Genomic DNA, 20,821 nt, shown 5'->3' with positions numbered 1-20,821 from the left:
CAACTCACATGTGTGAATTTATACATATTTGTAAAATTTTACAATTTATGAACTAATATTTAACACAATGGTCTATAGGCAATGCTAAATACTGGAAGGTCAAAATGTTAATACCCATAATAATAATAATATACAAATCTATTATGCATGGGTCCTAATATTAGAAAATATAGACAAATATTATGGAATATGCTGAAATTTATGTGAATATAAAACTCAGTCATCAATAAAATAACTGATGTCAAATTCTCTATTGATACCTGAGGGGGTTTTGGTTTGAAGTTTTAAAATCCAAAACAATTGGGGAGGCGGCCATGATAGGTCGCACATTACCATTCAGCTCCAGCCTCTGCATTGTTTTTTTATTAATATAACTTTCTAGATGGTTCATCCATTCGCCTTATAACTTGATTTATATGACCCTAAAGATCCTGCTTCAAGTGAGCCTACTATCTTACAAAAGAACGTGACCTGGAGCACCCGGAGCATACATTTAGGCTGCGGCCTTACCTTCACCCCCCGGTGAGGCGCGCTCAGGCCTTGTCGTTAGGCAGCACATAGTGCTGATCTTGAAGCCTTCTTCATTTAATCTGCCTGTCTACAGATCTACGCAAAGGACCATGGCGTATGCTGCAAGCATTCTACTGGAACTGAACCGCTTGTTAGCGGAGCATCATGCTGCATTTGAAGCCATGTTATATGGTGCACTAAAGCCTACGGTCACCCAATTGCCTCCCACAGCTATTTGGACGGAGCCGGCTCTGGTGGAACAGAAGGCTAATGGTACTTGCACTGACAGTTTAGAATCCTGGAGCCCACTGTCAACCCCTAAAATTGAGATGGACAACTCAGAATGTGCCACTGTGAGCCCTACGTGGCGGGACGACTTAACCGAGCTGCAGGGCAATGACAGGCCGCCTCAGTCAGAAGAACATATCGCTATCTCATGGGTGAGCCATTTAACTTACACACCGCAGCAGAAGGTTACGGGACACACATCAGTGTATATCCCAGCGGGTGGTCTTATCCGGATCGGTCTGCACAGACAGCTGAGGGGATTATGTGTATCTCAAGTGCCGGCTCTGTCAATTAATTTATCTAACGCAATTGGACCACACTTGCAATGGGACCCTGGTGGTCTGACAGAGACTGATGCTAACAGGAGTGACAGGAGTGGACAATGACTTTCTACAAGATGTCACTGCAACCATACCTGTCACTATTGGGATGCCGAGTTCAGTAGTGGTGCGGTCATCTATCATAGTGCTGTTATACTCTATCACCATTTGACTCTTTACTATTAGTATACTTATTTCAGGATCATCTACATAATGTGTGTAGGCTCCCTGCACTCCTTTAAATCTACTGAACATTTTGGGGGACCTCCCACTGTCCTTATGGGGATTTTATGAACGCACGTTAGAGGTTATGTCCTGCTACCAGCGGCCGGGGTGGTGGGATGTTTACCTAGTTTTTCCCCTTAATAGCTCATTATAAAGCCTAAGCATGATCTATTACGGATTAGAGTGTTATTGAAGCAACTGTTATTTGTATGTAGCTTAAGAAACAGTGATTTTTTCAATGTGACAACCTTGTTTATGGCTCCCTCCTATCTATTTAATTTTCTCATGCAGCCATGGTCTCTAAGCTTTTATACTGCTACGCCTACAGTTTCATATTAAATTGTTACCCTATATTTGTTAAATCACACTACCTTGTTTTCCTATATGTGATGTTGTTGCCTATATTCACTTGAGGCTATTTAACTCAGAAAGTGAGATGCCCTCCCTGTGATAGCCTGGTGTTTAACTTCTTTTTAAGTGTTTAATTTTTTTTATATTATATGCAACCTTGGTCTCTAAGCCCCAAATGCAGCTACGCCTATTATCTATCATCTATCGCTCAGTATTAAACTGTTATAACTTAGTCACAGCTCAGGCAGAGTTATATCTACAATTTCCTTTTTATAAAAATTATCATACCTTACCTTGTATTTCTATATGGGTAGTTATTCCCTATATGTAAAAGAGGTTCTCATGTAGAGATCCAAAAGTGGTCTCTTCCCTAGATATTGCCCCTTATTTAAGATTTTGTGTCTACTCATGGGGTCCAAGAGCGGCCTCGCATTGACTTCCTAGAAGTGTTATATCTTATTGTATAGTGTTGCACTGTATTTTATGACATGGTATTTTGTCTTTCTTACTTTCTGTATGCCTTGTTCAGACCCTCTACAATATCCTACCTTGCATTTCTATATGAGCAGTTATTTCCTCTATGTATAAGAGGCTCTCATGTAGAGATCCAAAAGTGGTCTCTTCCCTAGATATTGCCCCTTATTTAAGGTTTTGTGTCTATCCATGGGGTCCAAGAGTGGCCTCTTTTCTTTTTTCAGCTAGGGGGCATGTAGCATAATAGGCATCTCCTTGGAAGAATTCACTTTCGCATTGACCTCTCAGAAGTGTTATATGTTATTGTATAGCGTTGCACTGTATTTTATGACATTGTATTTTGTCTTTCTTACATTATGTATGCCTTGTTCAGAACCTCAATAAAAAACTATAAAAAAAAAAAAAATCCAAAACAATTCTTTTTTGTCAAGGATTTTGTGTTTGTTACCCCCTCTAATAGTTACCTGTGCTAAATCTATAATTTGTACCGATATATCTGCTTTATTTATAAAGTGTATGCCATTGAAATGGCTGGCAACAGCATATTCTTTCACATAATTTTTGACATCCCTAACATGTTCTCCTACTCTTTTTCTTAACTCTCTGGATGTTTGTCCTGTATATTGATATTTACGTAGGTTGCATGTCAGTAAATATACAGCCCATTGGGTACTGCAGTTAGCATAAAAATCAATATCAAAAACTTGGTTGGTGACACTAGAAGTAAATGTATGACCTTTTAATATTAAGGCACAAGTGTTGCAGTTTCTACTACCACACCTGAAATTGCCTTTGTGTGTTAACCATCTCGATTCTGACTCTAATGTGTTCCTTTTAACCATACTTGGGGAAAGAGACTGACCCAAGGTTCTAGGTTTTTTAGGAACAAATTTACATTTGTCAACACAAGACTTCAATATGTCATCTCCCAAAAGGAGGTGCATATGTTTTTTTAAGTATTTTGACAACTGAATCAAATTGTGCGGTATATGCAGAGGTGAACACCACAGAATCTGAAAATTCGTCATTACTTCATTTTTTCTTAGATTTATGATTAAAACTTAGAGTTTTGACCTGTTGGCGGCATTGTGCTAAAGTATCCTTCTTATAGCCTCTTTGTGCCAATCTGTTCTCAAGCTCCATTGCCTGTTGATCATAGACCCCATCTGATTTGGTGTTGCGTCTGAGTCTAATAAATTTACCCTTAGGTATTGCTGTGGCAAGATGTTTAGGGTGTTGTGATGTGGCATGTAGTAAAGTGTTCCCTGCCGTTGGTTTTCTGAAAGTTTTTGTACATATTTGATCATCTTCAATGTATAGGGTCAGGTCTAAGAAATTAACTTCTGTACTACTATATGTGCCTGTGAATTTTAACCCCATATTATTATTGTTAAGGTAATGTAGGAATTTGTGGAATGTGGAGTATACTTTTACCTGTGGACAATTTAGAGTTTTGGGAAAAAGTTCCTAAGGTTGATGGGGCTATTTCCACTTTTTTTTTTTTCTTTTTTTTTTTTCATTCAATAATTTTTATTAATAAGGTCGCATCATACATCAATAGTACTATCTTCATAGATCAGTTAAGTGAGCATAACAAAATACATTGCAACATATGTACCCATTTCCCTCCTGTGCATATAATTAAAAAAAAACTAGAGCAACACAGAGCAACAAAAAGATATCTCACTCAACGGAACTGTGCTACGGGCTTCCACAATATCGACAATTCAATTTGTGGGGCTATTTCCACTCTTGCAAAACGTACTACTATTCCTATGGAAGATAGTACTTCCTTTAAGGATCCTTTAGATAGGAAGATTAAATCTTATCTTAGAAGAGCATATTTACATATTGGCTATATTCTTAGACCTGCTATTTCTATGGCTGATGTTGCTGCTGCTTCAACATTTTGGTTAGACAGCTTAGCACAGCAATTCATCAGATCCTGAACTGTCTAGCATTGTTTTTTTTCTTCAACATGCTAATCATTTCATTTGTGATGCTATATTTTATGTCATTAAAATTGATATTAAATATATGTCTTTAGCTATTCTAACTAGAAGAGCTTTATGGCTTAACTCTTGTTTCAGAGTAATAATTTATTTGGTTATCAATTGGATTCTATTATCTCCACTATCACTGGGGGAAAGGGAGTTTTTCTGCCCAAGATAAGAAATCTAAGGGTAAGTTTAAATCTCCCAATTGTTTTTGTTCCTTTCATCAGAAACCTCTCCTTCCCCTAAGGCCTCTGGCTCTAATTGGAGACCATCTCCGAATTGGAATAAATTCAAGCCTTATAAAAAACCAAATCCATCCCCTAAGACTGCATGAAGGTGCGGCCCTCAAACCAGTTCAACTATTGGGGGGGGGGGGCAGGTTGAAATTATTTCAAGGCATTTGGACAGATTCTGTTCAAAATTAGTGGATTCAGGATTTGAATAGGTTTTAGAATAAGACCTCCCATGGGAAGATTCTTTTTTTCTCATGTTCCAACAAACCCAGTAAAGGTTCAGGCTTTTCAGAAGTGTGTTTCAGACCTAGAGCTTTCAGGGGTGATTGTCTCAGTTCCTCAGCAGGAACAGGGTTTGGATTTTTATTAAAATCTGTTAATTGTCCCAAAGAAAGAAGATTTGTTCAGACTAATCTTGGATCTGGAAATTTTAAATTGTTTTGTAAGAGTCACAACTTTCAAGATGGTGACTATAAGGACTATTCTGCCTTTTGTTCAGCAAGGTAATTTCATGCCCACAATAGACTTAAAGGACGCTTATCTTCACATTCTGATTCATCCAGACCACTATCGTTTTCTGAGATTCTCTTTTTTAGACAAGCATTACCAATTTGTCGCTCTTCCGTTTGGTCTAGCGACAGCTCCAAGAAACTTCTCAAAGGTTCTCGGCGCCCATCTATCTGTAATCGGAGAGCAGGGTATTGCAGTGTTTCCTTATTTGGACGATATCTTGGTACTAGCTCAATCTTTTCAATTAGTAGAATTTCGCACGAAACAACTAGTGTGGTTTCTTCAAAGACATGGTTGGAGGATCAATTTTAGAAAAGAGTTTCTTGATTCCTCAGACAAGGGTCATCTTTTCAGGTTTCCAGATAGATTCAGTGTCCATGACTCTTTCTCCAATAGAAAAGAGAAAATGAAGTTGGTTTTAGCTTGTCTAAACCTTCAGTCTCTATCATTCCCTTCAGTGGCTATGTACATAGAAGTTTAAGGTCTCATGACTGCAGCATCGGACACGATACCCTTTGTTCATTTTAATATGAGGCCTCTACAGATTTTCATGTTGCACCAATGGTGCAGGGATTATACTCGGATATCACAGTTGATATACTTAAATCCCAACCCTCAACTCTCTCTGACTTGGTGGTTAAACCATCACCTTATTGTTCAAGGGGCCTCCTTTCTTCATCCTTCCTGGACTGTGATCTCAACAGTTGCAAGTCTTACAGGTTGGGGAGCTTTCTGGGGGTCTCTGACAGCACAAGGAGTTTGGAATCCTCAAGAGGCGAGGTTACCAATCAATATTTTAGAACTTCTTTTTCAGAGCTCTTCAGGCTTGACCTCTATTAAAGAGAGAACTTTACATTTTCAGACAGACAATATCACAACAGTGGCATATGTTAATCATCAAGGAGGGACTCAAAGTCCTTCAGCAATGAAAGAAGTTTCTTGGATACTTTCTTGGCGGAATCCATCTCTTGTCAAATTTCTGCGATTCATATCTTAGGTGTAGACAATTGGGAAGCGGATTATCTCAGCCGTTAGACTTTACATCCGGGGGAGTTGTCTCTCCATCCAGATGTGTGTTTTCATCTTGTACAGATGTGGGGTCTTCCAGAAATAGAGCTTATGGCCTCTCGTCTAAACATGAAGCTTCCCAAATACCTTCCCAGGTGTTTTACCAACCTGCTTACATTTTTCTACCAAGGGTGATCTCCAAGATTATAATGGAACAATCTTATGTGTTTCTGATAGCACCAGCATGGCCTCACAGGATTTGGTATGCGGATCTTGTCCGGATGTCCAGTTGCCAGCCTTGGCCACTTCCTTTAGGGCAAACCTTCTGTCTCAAGGGCCGTTTTCCATCATGATCTCAAATCTCTAAATTTGAAGGCACAGAAATTAAATGCTTAGTGCTTAGTCATAGAGGTTTCTCTGACTCAATGATTAGCACTATGATACAGGCTTGTAAGTCTGTTTCAAGGAAGATTTATCATCGGGTTTGGAAAACCTATATTTCATGGTGTTCCACTCATGATTATTCTTGGCATTCTTTCAGAATTCCTAGGATTTTACAGTTTTTTCAGGATGGTTTGGATAAAGGTTTGTCTACAAATACTTTTTGAAAGGACAAATCTCTGCTCTTTCTGTCTTATTTCATAGAAAGATTGCTAAGCTTCCTATTCACTGTTTTGTTCAGGCTTTGATTCATATCAAACCTGTTATTAAATCTATTTCTCCTCCTTGGAGTCTCAATTTGGTATTGAAGATTTTACAGGCTCCTCCTTTTGAGCCTATGTATTCTCTGGATATTAAATTACTTTGTTTGAAAGTGTTATTTATTTTGGCTATCTCTTCTGCTAGAAGAGTTTCTGAATTGTCTGCTCTCTCTTGAAAGTCTCCTTATCTGATTTTCCATCAAGTTAAAGCTGTTTTGCAGACTTCGTTTAAATTTGTGCCTAAAAGTTGTGAATTCTAACTACATTAATAGTAAAATTGTTGTTCCTTCCTTGTGTCCTAATCCTAAGAATACTCTTGAAAGGTATTTACATTGTTTGGATGGGGTAAGAGCTTTGAAATATTATGTTGAGGCTACTAAAGATTTCAGAAAGACGTCTAGTCTATTTATTTTTTTCTGGTTCCAGGAAAGGTCAAAAAGCCTCTGCCATTTCTCTGGCATCTTGGTTGAAACTTTTGATTCACAAAGCTTATTTGGAGGAAGGGCAGTCTCCGCCTCAGCGAATTACAGCTCATTCTACTAGATCAGTTGCTACTTCTTGGGCTTTCAAGAATGAAGCTTCAGTTGATCAAATTTGTAAAGCAGCAACTTGGTCTTCTTTGCATACATTTACTAAATTTTACCATTTTTATGTGTTTGTTTCTTCGGAAGCAGCATTTGGTAGACAGGTTCTTCAGGCATCTGTCTCAGTTTGATTCTAATACCTATGATTTGAATTTTTTGAATTTTTTAAGAAAATGTAATTATTTTTTTGGATTTAATTTCTCAGCGGATATAGCTGTTTTTATTTTATCCCTCCCTCTCTAGTGACTCGTGGACTTCCATATCTTGGGTATTATATCCCATATGTCACTAGCTCATTGACTCTTGCCACTTACATGAAAGAAAACATAATTTATGTAAGAACTTACCTGATTAATTTGGCAAGAGTCCATGAGACCCACCATAATTTTTTGGGGTTATGATTTTTTTTGTATAAAGCACATTATTTTTCCAGTTCATCTTTTTGTATGCTTTTTACTCCTTTTTTACACCTCACTACTTGGCTATACGTTAAACTGAGGTAGGTGGGAGGTGTATTTATAGGCATTTTGAGGTTTGGGAAACTTTGCCCCCTCCAGGTAGGAATGTATATCTCTTACATCACTAGCTTAATTTATCAGGTAAGTTCTTACATAAATTTATTTTTTTTACCCTCTCCCTTCTCTCTCAGGCCATATCTTCTCTTCACACTCTTTTTCCCTTACTCACATTTTTTTTCCATTCTGTCTTAATTCTATCTTCTTCTTCCTCTTCCTCTTCTTCTTCCTCTTCCTCTTCTTCTTCCTCTTCCTCTTCTTCTTTCTCTTTCTCTTTCACTTTTCCTTTCCAATGTCTCACTCTCTCCCCCTGTTTACCTTCTCAGAAGTAACAATCTAATGGGGTCCCTACAGCCCTAGTTGAATAACATATCCTTGCACTTTCATGGATATATAATATCCCTTTAGGTAATAGTTTTAGTACATAGCCTAAAATGTGTGTTTGTACTTGCAGAATGTACATTCCTATTGCAGCACTGACAATGTGCCAACTTTGCTACTTACAACATGCCACCAGACTTCAAACTCAATATTCACTAACTAATTTTCACTTGTCACCATTAAATTTCCACTTGCCAATGGCTAGTAGAAATTATGAGCTCTGTATATATGTGTATGTATATGTGTGTATGTATATGTATGTATGTATGTGTATATATGTGTATGTATGTGTGTGTATATATATATATATATATATATATATATATATATATATATATATATATATATATATACAAGCACAAAAAACAAACCTATATTTTATCTGCACATTTGACTTTGTCAGTTATTATCTCGATTAGGAAGTAGTGTTGCATCTCACCTATATACCAGTTTGATGGTTTACATGCTATAAAAACACAATTTTGTGCATTCAAACCACACAGAGATGGATGTCTAGCCCAGAGGAGGAGCTGGTAACAAACATCATCTCAATGGGTATATAATCTCTGCACACCTGCAAGATGACAGCACCTGCTCACTGGTTCGTGCAAACTGGGGAAAGTTTAGGAAAAGGTTTGCCTGAACCAGTGTGACCTAGATTAATCCCACGGCTGGACATCTTCCAAAATGTCCTTTGTTGTGTCATTACAAGATGTTGAGCTCCATGTGTAACAAAGTATGTGTGTTATGCTTATACCTAAATATAAATGTTCAGAATAACCTAAATGCTAGTATTTAAATAAATAAATAATTCTGAATTATCTATAAAAATAATTGTATGCTGTTGCTATGTTCCAATTTCATTTTCGTATGCTTCTTTCACTATTAAGGGCAGAGTGACTGTGAACTCAGCTGTTTGGCACAGGGACAGAATTTTTATTACAACTTTGGTTGGGTTTTGGATGGGACACGGTGCAGTGTGGACTACGAGGGCATCTGCATAAAAGGACAGTGCTTGGTAAGTTTGATTATCCCTTTGTTATTAAAGCATTGGATGGACACTTATGGTGACTCTACATAATGTGATTGTGAAAGCAATGTAAATGTATATAGAAAGCAAGTCATAAAACACATTTTAAATATAATAATTGTGTAGCTGAATACAGTTTGGAGGCTTTACCCTTATATAACATAAAAGAATATGGAAAAAAGAATGTAAGTAACAACATATGATTTTAACAATACATGGGTTGGGCACAAAAAACAACCCACTGCAAAAAAAATAAACAAATATTTCTAATGTATGTAGGAAATATGCCCTTTGCAGAGCAGGCTCTATCAGCAATTTGTACACAGCTTTATGATATAGTATCTGGGTTTCTGGAGCTTTCAGATGTCCTCCTTCAAGCCACTTGACAGTCTGTAGCCTATAATACAGCATTCTGGCATCTATCGTTTCTTTAATTCAGTGAGTATCAGTTCACTTAACGATATTTTGCTGATTGACATTGTTTGTTCAGAAGATTATGGAGTTTTTTCTGCTCCTGATACTTAGAAAACACAATGTGGGTGAGCTACATAATAACCACTATACACATAAGTACTAAGAAACATCTTCTATTAGGAGATTTGTGGTGGCATAGAGGTCTAGACTCTACTGAAGTTGTAGACTTCTACTAGTAAAATATTAATTATGGTCTATTAAGATTTGTGTTGTTCCTACCAGTCATTAAAGTTTAAAAATATATCATCATGCATGCCATAGTATATAGAAATATAGAATTTATGATGAGGAAGATCTAGTTGACTAACGTTTCTTGTGGTGCTCTGTAATATTGGATTGTTTAGGGTACAATTTCCTGTGCTGTGTCTTGTCCTATCTTTAGGGTCAGATGTATCTCTCTATGCACATGTTTATAGGACATGCAAATTCAGCGCTGTTCTTGCTTAAAGTTAAAGCCGTGCCTAAAATAGGTATTTTATGGAACATTGTTTTGAAATGATTTTGCATGCCTATTTTGATTTGGAAATAGGTTTTCTGATGTGTTTTTAAGACAGACTGAGCTCTTTGTATCTCTCTTCTCTCTCTGATATCTCTGAGATGGGTCTGTGTTAATATTTTTCAAAAAGAGCATTAATAAAATTGAATCTTTTGTGCTGTGTTGTCTGTTGCTGTGTCCTCATTTTTTTAAATGTCGAAGTGTGTTTTAAGTTTACTTTGCAGGAATTTGCTTTAAATGTCAAATTATACATTGGTGGCAATCTAGAATGCCGCATGATTAAAATATACTAGATCAAGTTTTATTCATAATTGTAAAGTTTCTGGAAAGTTTTTTCCTGTTCTAACAAGGGAAAAGGCAGTGACATTCAGCCTGCATATCATACTAGCTGCGGACCCCGACGTCAATCTGCCTTAATAGTTTAATATGAGCAAAAAATAAAGAACCAGCATTCCTATGACTCTAGTGACCTCTTAATAGCATACAGCACTAACTATTGCCACTTCTTTTGATAGCAAATCGGCTGTGACAACATCTTGGGCTCAGAAGAGAAGATTGACATTTGTGGGGTGTGTGGAGGGAAGAATATCTCATGCAGACACTACCACAATATCTACACTACCAAGTACCCAGCTTCTGGTAACTGCCTCAATCATTCTGCAATAACCCATCAAACTCCTGCTGGCTGGTAACTCCCTCCCTACTTCTGCATTAGATAAAAAAGAACAGATCTGGCTATACAGTTAGTTTACCTACACCCAAATAAACATGGGTGGGAGGGGGATTCAAGATAAGCTTTTTATCATTTTATTATTTCAGATCTGTGCCTCTTATCATGTCTATCTAAGTGATATATCTATCTATCTATCTATCTATCTATCTATCTATCTATCTATCTATCTATCTATCTATATATATATATATATATATATATATATAAAATCACACACACACCTTAGCCCCTATCTATCTGTCTATATAGAACATATATATATATATATATATATATATATATATATATATATATATATATATATATATTATTTTATGTCTGGCTATTAACATTGTGTTTTATTCTTCCTCTTATGTATATCTGTATACAAACACACTTTTCTGGCTCCTAGAAATGAGTGTCTGACTCTCATACTTTAACTGAAATTTGTCAGCACGTCTAAGAGAACTGCTTAGCCTTAACCATATAATGCTTCACAATTGTGTTTGTTATTTTGAAGGCAGTGGCCTAACTAGATGATAACTATGTGAACATGGGTGGTTCTGACCTCTTCTACTTAGCCCCTTATGTGTTTTGCTTCTGCCACTTTCATTCTGTGTCACATCACTTACTTTAGTGCTACCATTCTAAACATTTCTCAGGTTAGCCATGTCTCATGTATTTAATAACTAGTTTTGTTTCTTTAATTCATATCCTTTCATGTTTTTGTCAGAAATGCTTAGTTTCTCGGATTAAAGCTGAAAGAGTCATAATTATAGGCATAATGCATTATAACATTTTATTATTGCACATATGCTTGCATCAAACTCTGTTTACGCACCACAAAGAGTATAAACCCATAATTAAAGCAGTTAAACACATCGTTAAAGTACCAGTTTGAGCCACAGCTGTTAATTGGTGGTCTCGTGACTGCAGCTGCTGATTAGCTCACAGGCCATATCTGCTCAGGACAAGCAGTTCTCTGTGGCTTCCAAGTGGTACTTTAACCCTTTTGCAGGGTTTAAAGGCATAGACTTGCAGGACCAGTAGTGCTAAAATGACATGATCTAACTACTTAGAGCATACCATATTTGATTTATAAAAGTCCCTTTAATTGTACTATCATCAACAGAAAAGGAGACTTTGAATGCTAATCAGTAGTGCCTGTACGGTGAGGTATTTGTGTCAGTATATTTGTTATTTTAGGAAGTTTTGGAACCTGAGAACATTTCTCCTTTCTGTTTTTTTTCTTCATAATAATATTTTATTTCTCTCTCATTTCCATTTATTCTACATTTTGCATTCCGGCAGGTTATTGGAGCTATTATTTTCTATTTTTCAAACATATAGAGTTTGATGCTTCCTTTTAATGAATAAAGACTGCTGTTATGTTGATTGCAGCCATGAAAAGTCAAGTGCATTCCGTCTTTACTTAAACTAAATTCCTTACATTCATGTATAAAAATATCAGCTTTAGAAAAACACTTATCTCTAAGTACTCAGTCAGGTACGTTACTGAGCAATGACAGAACTACCTGGAGATTTTTAATGATGTTTGGTTTTGCTAAAATGTACCTAATGTTTTCGCATCATTTCCTCTGACTGTTCAATTATCATTTTAGGGCTTTTTGGCTACAATGAAGTGACAAAAATTCCTGCAGGTGCTACCAACATCAAGGTGACTGACAAGAGTAACAACTATTTAGGTAAGATTATAAACACAGAGAGGGAATGTATTGTTATAAGGGACAAAACGGTTTGAGATTGTAATGCATAATTATGTGTGGTAAAAAAAAAAACCTTTATAAAAAACTTTCTTACTTAGTTTTCCCCTTTTCCTCTAATTTCACTTTGTAAATTGTTTATTTTAGTTTATTATTTTTAAAAATATATATATATATAAGTACAAAACAGAATACAATAAAATAATAATTGGCAAGACATAGGCAAGACCATTATAACTCTATCAACATATAATGCAAACTGCCAAGTAGGCAGCATATCTACTAGAAACAAGCGTGTCGTGTCAATAAGCAATTCAATGTTCCAGTAAGTAGCGAATAAAAGGACACTATCAGTACAAACCATAGAATAAAATGACTGACGGATGGAGTGCCCTGCTTAAAGGGACACTGAACCCAAATTTTTTATTTTGTGATTCAGATAGAGCATTAAATTTTAAGCAACTTTCTAATATACTCCTATTATCAAATTTTCTTCATTCTCTTGGTATCTTTTTTTTGAAATGCAAGAATGTAAGTTTAGATGCCGGCCCATTTTTGGTGAACAACCAGGGTTGTTCTTGCTGATTGGTGGATAAATTCATCCACCAATAAAAAAGTACTGTCCAGAGTACTGAACCAAAAAAAACCTTAGATGCCATCTTTTTCAAATAAAGATAGCAAGAGAACGAAGAAAAATGATAATAGGAGTAAATTAGAAAGTTGCTTAAAATTGAATGCTCTATCTGAATCACAAAATAATAAAATTTGGGTTCAGTGTACCTTTAATATTTGTGTTTTTATTATTCCCCATATAGTAGATATGGTCAACATCCAACATCCTAGTCAGACCCATTTGGTCAGAAAAAACAGATGTAGGTTCCAAGAAAATTGTTTATGACAAGAGGTCATAATTTAAGGTTGGAGGAAAGGAGATTTAGGGCTCCATGTACTAAGAGGCGGGCGGACAGCTTCTTAACTCGCGAAGCTGTCCGCCCGCCTCCGCTACACACGGGCAGCGGATCTATTGATCCGCTTGCCTGTATGTATCATTACACACTCAGCGGAGTGTGTAATGCCCGCCCCTTCAGTCGCGCGACTGAAGGGGCTGTCAATCACCGAGAGCGAGCGAGCTCTCGGTGATTTTGCTTCGCCACCTAAGAGGTGGCGTAGGGTGTAGGAAGCAGCGGTCTAATGACCGCTGCTTCTTACATTGCGGGAAGCAGGCTCGCATATGCGAACCTGCCCCGCAAAGGCTCCGGAGCAGCTTTCACTGCTTCGTACATGGAGCCCCTAATCTCCTGCAACGGAAACGTTTTTTCACTGTAAGAGCAATAAAATTGTGGAACTCATTACCAAAGGAGGTAGTGCATGCTAATACCATAGATACATTTAAAAATAGTCTGGATACATTTCTGTATATAAACAAAATTCATTTATATGATTGCTAGTATTAAATGGGTCACCTTTTAGTGGGGTTATTTAAGCTTAACGGGAGCTTTTTGTAAGTATTTTAGATTTGTATAGGTTGAACTCGATGGACTTCAGTCTTTTTTCAACCTTATCTACTATGTTACCCCTTCCTCAACCCACTAAGGTATCAAGGACTTTATGAGGAATGTAATTTGGAGTTTCATCTACTCCTTTCTGAGCATTAAAGGGACAGTAAACTTAAAAAATATTATATAATTCTGCACAATTAGCAGAAGTTTTCTATATCAAAAGCTTTGAGAGAATTTTGCTATCAAAGTTGGACTTACCTGGTCTCCTCTCCAGACTTTTCTGATCTAACATTATTTTTTTTAAGTTTACTGTCCCTTTAAAGTGTGAATCCTCTCTACCAGTGTTAATTTTGACAGAAATTTGATTTAGTTTTAGTCATAATTAAATCATCTGATTTTGTTTTAGTTTTAGTCGACTAAATATAAGATTGCAGTCGACTAAATCTACAGTAGACTATAATCTAATGGATTTAGTTAAAGTGTAATGCATTATTTAAGCATTTCTCTAGAATTTCCAAACTAATTTCTCTTGTTAAGTGTATTCAGTCCACGGGTCATCCATTACTTATGGGATATATTCCCTTCCCAACAGGAAGTTGCAAGAGGATCACCCAAGCAGAGCTGCTATATAGCTCCTCCCCTCACATGTCATATCCAGTCATTCTCTTGCAACCCTCAACTAGATAGGAGGTCGTGAGAGGACTGTGGTGTTTTATACTTAGTTTATTTCTTCAATCAAAAGTTTGTTATTTTAAATGGCACCGGAGTGTGCTGTTTTTTCTCAGGCAGTATTTGGAAGAAGAATCTGCCTGCGTTTTCTATGATCTTAGCAGAAGTAACTAAGATCCACTGGCTGTTCTCGCACATACTGAGGAGTGGGGTAACTTCAGAAAGGGAATAGCGTGCGGGGTCTCCTGCAAATAAGGTATGTGCAGTAAAATATTTTTCTAAGGAATGGAATTGACTAAGAAAATACTGCTGATACCGATGTAATGTAAGTAAAGCCGTAAATGCAGTGAAAGCGACTGGTATCAGGCTGATTAAAATATATACAGTAAAGTAATTTTCTAAGGAATGGAATTTGACTAAGAAAATGCTACTAATACTGAAGTGATGTAATAAGCCTTAAATGCAGTAGAAGGACTGGTATCAGGCTTATCAATAGAGATGCATACTCTTTAAAAAAGGATGTTTAAAACGTTTGCTGGCATGTTTAATCGTTTTGTGAGGTACATTGGTGATAAAACTTATTGGGGCATAAATTTTTTCCACATGGCTTACTTGTATTTCTGCATAGAAACAGTTAACTGAAGCTCCCAATGTTGTAATAATGAGTGGGAGGGGCCTATTTTAGCGCTTTTTTGCGCAGTAAAAATTCAGTCTCAGTCTTCCTGCTTCTTCCTGCATGACCCAGGACGTCTCTAGAGAGCTCAGGGGACTTCAAAAGTCATTTTGAGGGAGGTCATCAGTCACAGCAGACCTGTGACAGTGTGTTTGACTGTGTTAAAAAACGCCCTTTTCTCTATTGCTTATCCGTTTTGGGTATTAAGGGGTTAATCATCCATTTGCAAGTGGGTGCAATGCTCTGCTAACTTAATACATTTACTGTGAAAATTTGGTTGCTATAACTGATTTGGTTCATTGTTATTTCAACTGTGACAGTTTTTTTTGTGCTTCTTAAAGGCGCAGTAACGTTTTCTATATTGCTTGTAAAATTATTTAAAGTGTTTTCCAAGTTTGCTAGTCTTATTGCTAGTCTGTTTAAACATGTCTGACACAGATGAATCTGTTTGTTCACTATGTTTGAAGGCCAGTGTGGAGCCCCATAGAAATATGTGTACTAAATGTATTGATTTCACTTTAAATAATAAAGGTCAGTCTTTATCTATAAAGGAATTATCACCAGACAACGAGGGGGAAGTTATGCCGACTAACTCTCCTCACGTGTCAGTACCTTCGCCTCCCGCTCAGGAGGCGCGTGATATTGTGGCGCCAAGTGCATCAGAGACGCCCATACAAATCACTTTACAAGACATGGCTACTATTATGAATAATACCCTGACAGAAGTATTATCTAAATTGCCAGAATTAAGAGGCAAGCGCGATTGCTCTGGGATGAGAACAGATCGCGCTGGTGCTGTGAGAGCCATGTCCGATACTGCGTCACAGTTTGCAGAACATGAGGACGGAGAGCTTCATTCTGTGGGTGACGGATCTGATCCAGGGAAACCGGATTCAGAGATCTCTAATTTTAAATTTAAGCTTGAGAACCTCCGTGTATTGCTAGGGGAGGTTTTAGCGGCTCTGAACGACTGTAACACAGTTGCAATTTCAGAGAAATTATGTAGGCTGGATAGATACTATGCAGTACCGGTGTGTACTGACGTTTTTCCTATACCTAAAAGGCTTACAGAAATTATTAGCAAGGAGTGGAATAGACCCGGTGTGCCCTTTTCCCCACCGCCTATATTTAGGAAAATGTTTCCAATAGACGCCACTACACGGGATTTATGGCAGACGGTCCCTAAGGTGGAGGGAGCAGTTTCTGCCTTAGCTAAGCGTACCACTATCCCGGTGGAGGATAGTTGTGCTTTTTCGGATCCAATGGATAAAAAATTAGGTTACCTTAAGAAAATGTTTGTTCAACAAGGTTTTATTTTACAGCCCCTTGCATGCATTGCGCCTGTCACTGCTGCTGCGGCATTCTGGTTTGAGTCTCTAGAAGAGGCCATTCACACAGCTACATTGGATGAAATTATGGACAAGCTTAAAGCACTTAAGCTAGCTAATGCATTTGTTTCTGATGCCATTGTACATTTAACTAAACTAACGGCTAAGAACTCCGGATTCGCCATCCAGGCGCGCAGAGCGCTATGGCTTAAATCCTGGTCAGCTGACGTGACTTCTAAATCTAAATTGCTTAATATTCCTTTCAAGGGGCAAACCTTATTCGGGCCCGGCTTGAAAGAAATTATCGCTGACATTACTGGAGGTAAGGGTCATACTCTTCCTCAAGACAGGGCCAAATCAAAGGCCAAACAGTCTAATTTTCGTGCCTTTCGAAACTTCAAGGCAGGAGCAACGTCAACTTCCTCCACTCCAAAACAGGAAGGAACTGTTGCTCGTTACAGACAGGCCTGGAAAACTAACCAGTCCTGGAACAAGGGCAAGCAGGCCAGAAAACCTGCTACTGCCCCTAAGACAGCATGAAGGGATGGCCCCCTATCCGGAAACGGATCTGGTGGGGGGCAGACTTTCTCTCTTCGCCCAGGCGTGGGCAAGAGATGTCCAGGATCCCTGGGCGTTGGAGATCATATCTCAGGGATATCTTCTGGACTTCAAGGCTTCTCCTCCTCAAGGGAGATTTCATCTTTCAAGGTTATCAGAAAACCAGATAAAGAAGGAGGCATTCCTACGCTGCGTACAAGACCTCCTAGTAATGGGGGTGATCCACCCAGTTCCGTGGACGGAACAAGGACAGGGATTTTATTCAAATTTGTTCGTGGTTCCCAAGAAAGAGGGTACCTTCAGACCAATTTTGGACCTAAAGATCTTAAACAAATTCCTAAGAGTTCCATCATTCAAAATGGAAACTATTCGGACTATCCTACCCATGATCCAAGAGGGTCAGTACATGACCGCAGTGGACTTAAAGGATGCCTACCTTCACATACCGATTCACAAAGATCATCATCGGTTCCTAAGATTTGCCTTTCTAGACAGGCATTACCAATTTGTAGCTCTCCCCTTTGGGTTGGCTACGGCCCCGAGAATTTTTACAAAGGTTCTGGGCTCTCTTCTGGCGGTTCTAAGACCGCGAGGCATAGCGGTGGCTCCGTATCTAGACGACATCCTGATACAGGCGTCAAGCTTTCAAATTGCCAAGTCTCATACAGAGATAGTTCTGGCATTTCTGAGGTCGCATGGGTGGAAGGTGAACGTGGAAAAGAGTTCTCTATCACTACTCACAAGAGTCTCCTTCCTAGGGACTCTGATAGATTCTGTAGAAATGAAAATTTACCTGACGGAGGCCAGGTTATCAAAACTTTTAAATGCTTGCTGTGTCCTTCATTCCATTCCACGCCTGTCAGTGGCTCAGTGCATGGAAGTAATCGGCTTAATGGTAGCGGCAATGGACATAGTGCCATTTGCGCGCCTGCATCTCAGACCGCTGCAATTGTGCATGCTAGGTCAGTGGAATGGGGATTACTCAGATTTGTCCCCCCTACTAAATCTGGATCAAGAGACCAGAGATTATCTTCTCTGGTGGCTATCTCGGGTCCATCTGTCCAAGGGTATGACCTTTCGCAGGCCAGATTGGACGATTGTAACAACAGATGCCAGCCTTCTAGGCTGGGGCGCAGTCTGGAATTCCCTGAAGGCTCAAGGATCGTGGACTCAGGAGGAGAAACTCCTCCCAATAAATATTCTGGAGTTAAGAGCAATATTCAATGCTCTTCTAGCTTGGCCTCAGTTAGCAACACTGAGGTTCATCAGATTTCAGTCGGACAACATCACGACTGTGGCTTATATCAACCATCAAGGGGGAACCAGGAGCTCCCTAGCGATGTTAGAAGTCTCAAAGATAATTCGCTGGGCAGAGTCTCACTCTTGCCACTTGTCAGCGATCCACATCCCAGGCGTGGAGAACTGGGAGGTGGACTTTCTAAGTCGTCAGACTTTTCATCCGGGGGAGTGGGAACTCCATCCGGAGGTATTTGCTCAACTGGTCCATCGTTGGGGCAAACCAGAACTGGATCTCATGGCGTCTCGCCAGAACGCCAAACTTCCTCGTTACGGATCCAGGTCCAGGGACCCGGGAGCGACGCTGATAAATGCTCTAGCAGCCCCTTGGTTCTTCAACATGGCTTATGTGTTTCCACCGTTTCCTCTGCTACCTCGACTGATTGCCAAGATCAAACAGGAGACAGCATCGGTGATTCTGATAGCGCCTGCGTGGCCACGCAGGACCTGGTATGCAGACCTAGTGGACATGTCGTCCTGTCCACCATGGACTCTACCTTTGAGGCAAGACCTTCTAATACAAGGTCCTTTCAATCATCCAAATCTAATTTCTCTGAGACTGACTGCATGGAGATTGAACGCTTGATCCTATCAAAGCATGGCTTCTCTGAGTCAGTTATTGATACCTTAATACAGGCACGAAAGCCTGTTACCAGGAAAATCTACCATAAGATATGGCGTAAATACCTGTATTGGTGCGAATCCAAGAGTTACTCATGGAGTAAGGTTAGGATTCCTAGGATATTGTCTTTTCTCCAAGAGGGTTTGGAAAAAGGCTTATCAGCTAGTTCCTTAAAGGGACAGATTTCTGCTCTGTCTATTCTTTTGCACAAGCGTCTGGCAGAAGTTCCAGACGTCCAGGCTTTTTGTCAGGCTTTGGCTAGGATTAAGCCTGTGTTTAAAACTGTTGCTCCTCCGTGGAGCTTAAACTTGGTTCTTAAAGTTCTTCAAGGAGTTCCGTTTGAACCCCTTCATTCCATTGATATTAAACTTTTATCTTGGAAAGTTCTGTTTTTGATGGCTATTTCCTCGGCTCGAAGAGTCTCGGAGTTATCTGCCTTACATTGTGATTCTCCTTATCTGATTTTCCATTCAGACAAGGTAGTTCTGCGTACTAAACCTGGGTTTTTACCTAAGGTAGTCTCTAACAGGAATATCAATCAGGAGATTGTTGTTCCATCATTATGTCCTAATCCTTCTTCAAAGAAGGAACGACTTTTGCATAATCTGGACGTAGTCCGTGCCCTGAAATTCTATTTACAGGCAACTAAAGATTTTCGTCAAACTTCTTCCCTGTTTGTCGTTTACTCTGGACAGAGGAGAGGTCAAAAAGCTTCGGCAACCTCTCTCTCCTTTTGGCTTCGTAGCATAATACGTTTAGCCTATGAGACTGCTGGACAGCAGCCCCCTGAAAGAATTACAGCTCATTCCACTAGAGCTGTGGCTTCCACCTGTGCCTTTAAGAATGAGGCCTCTGTTGAACAGATTGGCAAGGCTGCGACTTGGTCTTCGCTTCACACCTTTTCAAAATTTTACAAATTTGACACTTTTGCTTCTTCGGAGGCTGTTTTTGGGAGAAAGGTTCTTCAGGCAGTGGTTCCTTCCGTTTAAGTTCCTGCCTTGTCCCTCCCATCATCCGTGTACTTTAGCTTTGGTATTGGTATCCCATAAGTAATGGATGACCCGTGGACTGAATACACTTAACAAGAGAAAACATAATTTATGCTTACCTGATAAATTTATTTCTCTTGTAGTGTATTCAGTCCACGGCCCGCCCTGTCTTTTTTAAGGCAGATCTAAATTTTAATTAAAACTCCAGTCACCACTGCACCCTATGGTTTTTCCTTTCTCGTCTTGTTTCGGTCGAATGACTGGATATGACATGTGAGGGGAGGAGCTATATAGCAGCTCTGCTTGGGTGATCCTCTTGCAACTTCCTGTTGGGAAGGGAATATATCCCATAAGTAATGGATGACCCGTGGACTGAATACACTACAAGAGAAATAAATTTATCAGGTAAGCATAAATTATGTTTTTCCTGGAGTAAACATCTATTAACTTGTTATTATTATGGGATTAAGGTTTGAACACAGACAGATATTTAACTGTTGTGATATATAATCTTTATCTTAATATGAAGTAAAACAAAGTCTCGCAAAGAAACAAGAATATGGCCTTGTTTTTTTTCACAAAAGACCAATAATTAGATTTGGATTAATTATAACAACTTGCATATGACATTCATCATTCTTTCGCGCAGAAGTT

The 20,821-nt window shown here is 38.7% G+C and overlaps 1 protein-coding gene across 1 annotated transcript in view; it reads left to right on the top strand.

Moving 5' to 3' along the window:
* LOC128663405 (ADAMTS-like protein 5) overlaps positions 1-20,821 on the top strand; it is a 113,482-nt gene that overhangs the window by 57,472 nt on the left and 35,189 nt on the right. Inside the window, 3 exon segments of the mRNA XM_053717721.1 lie at positions 8,988-9,115; positions 10,613-10,736; positions 12,432-12,515. Of these exon segments, the coding sequence (XP_053573696.1) occupies positions 8,988-9,115; positions 10,613-10,736; positions 12,432-12,515 (336 nt within the window).

This window comes from Bombina bombina, chromosome 6, assembly GCF_027579735.1.
Source record: "Bombina bombina isolate aBomBom1 chromosome 6, aBomBom1.pri, whole genome shotgun sequence".
In the NCBI taxonomy this organism is placed as follows: Eukaryota; Metazoa; Chordata; class Amphibia; order Anura; family Bombinatoridae; genus Bombina; species Bombina bombina.
This window is presented reverse-complemented; position numbering and strand designations above follow the sequence as displayed.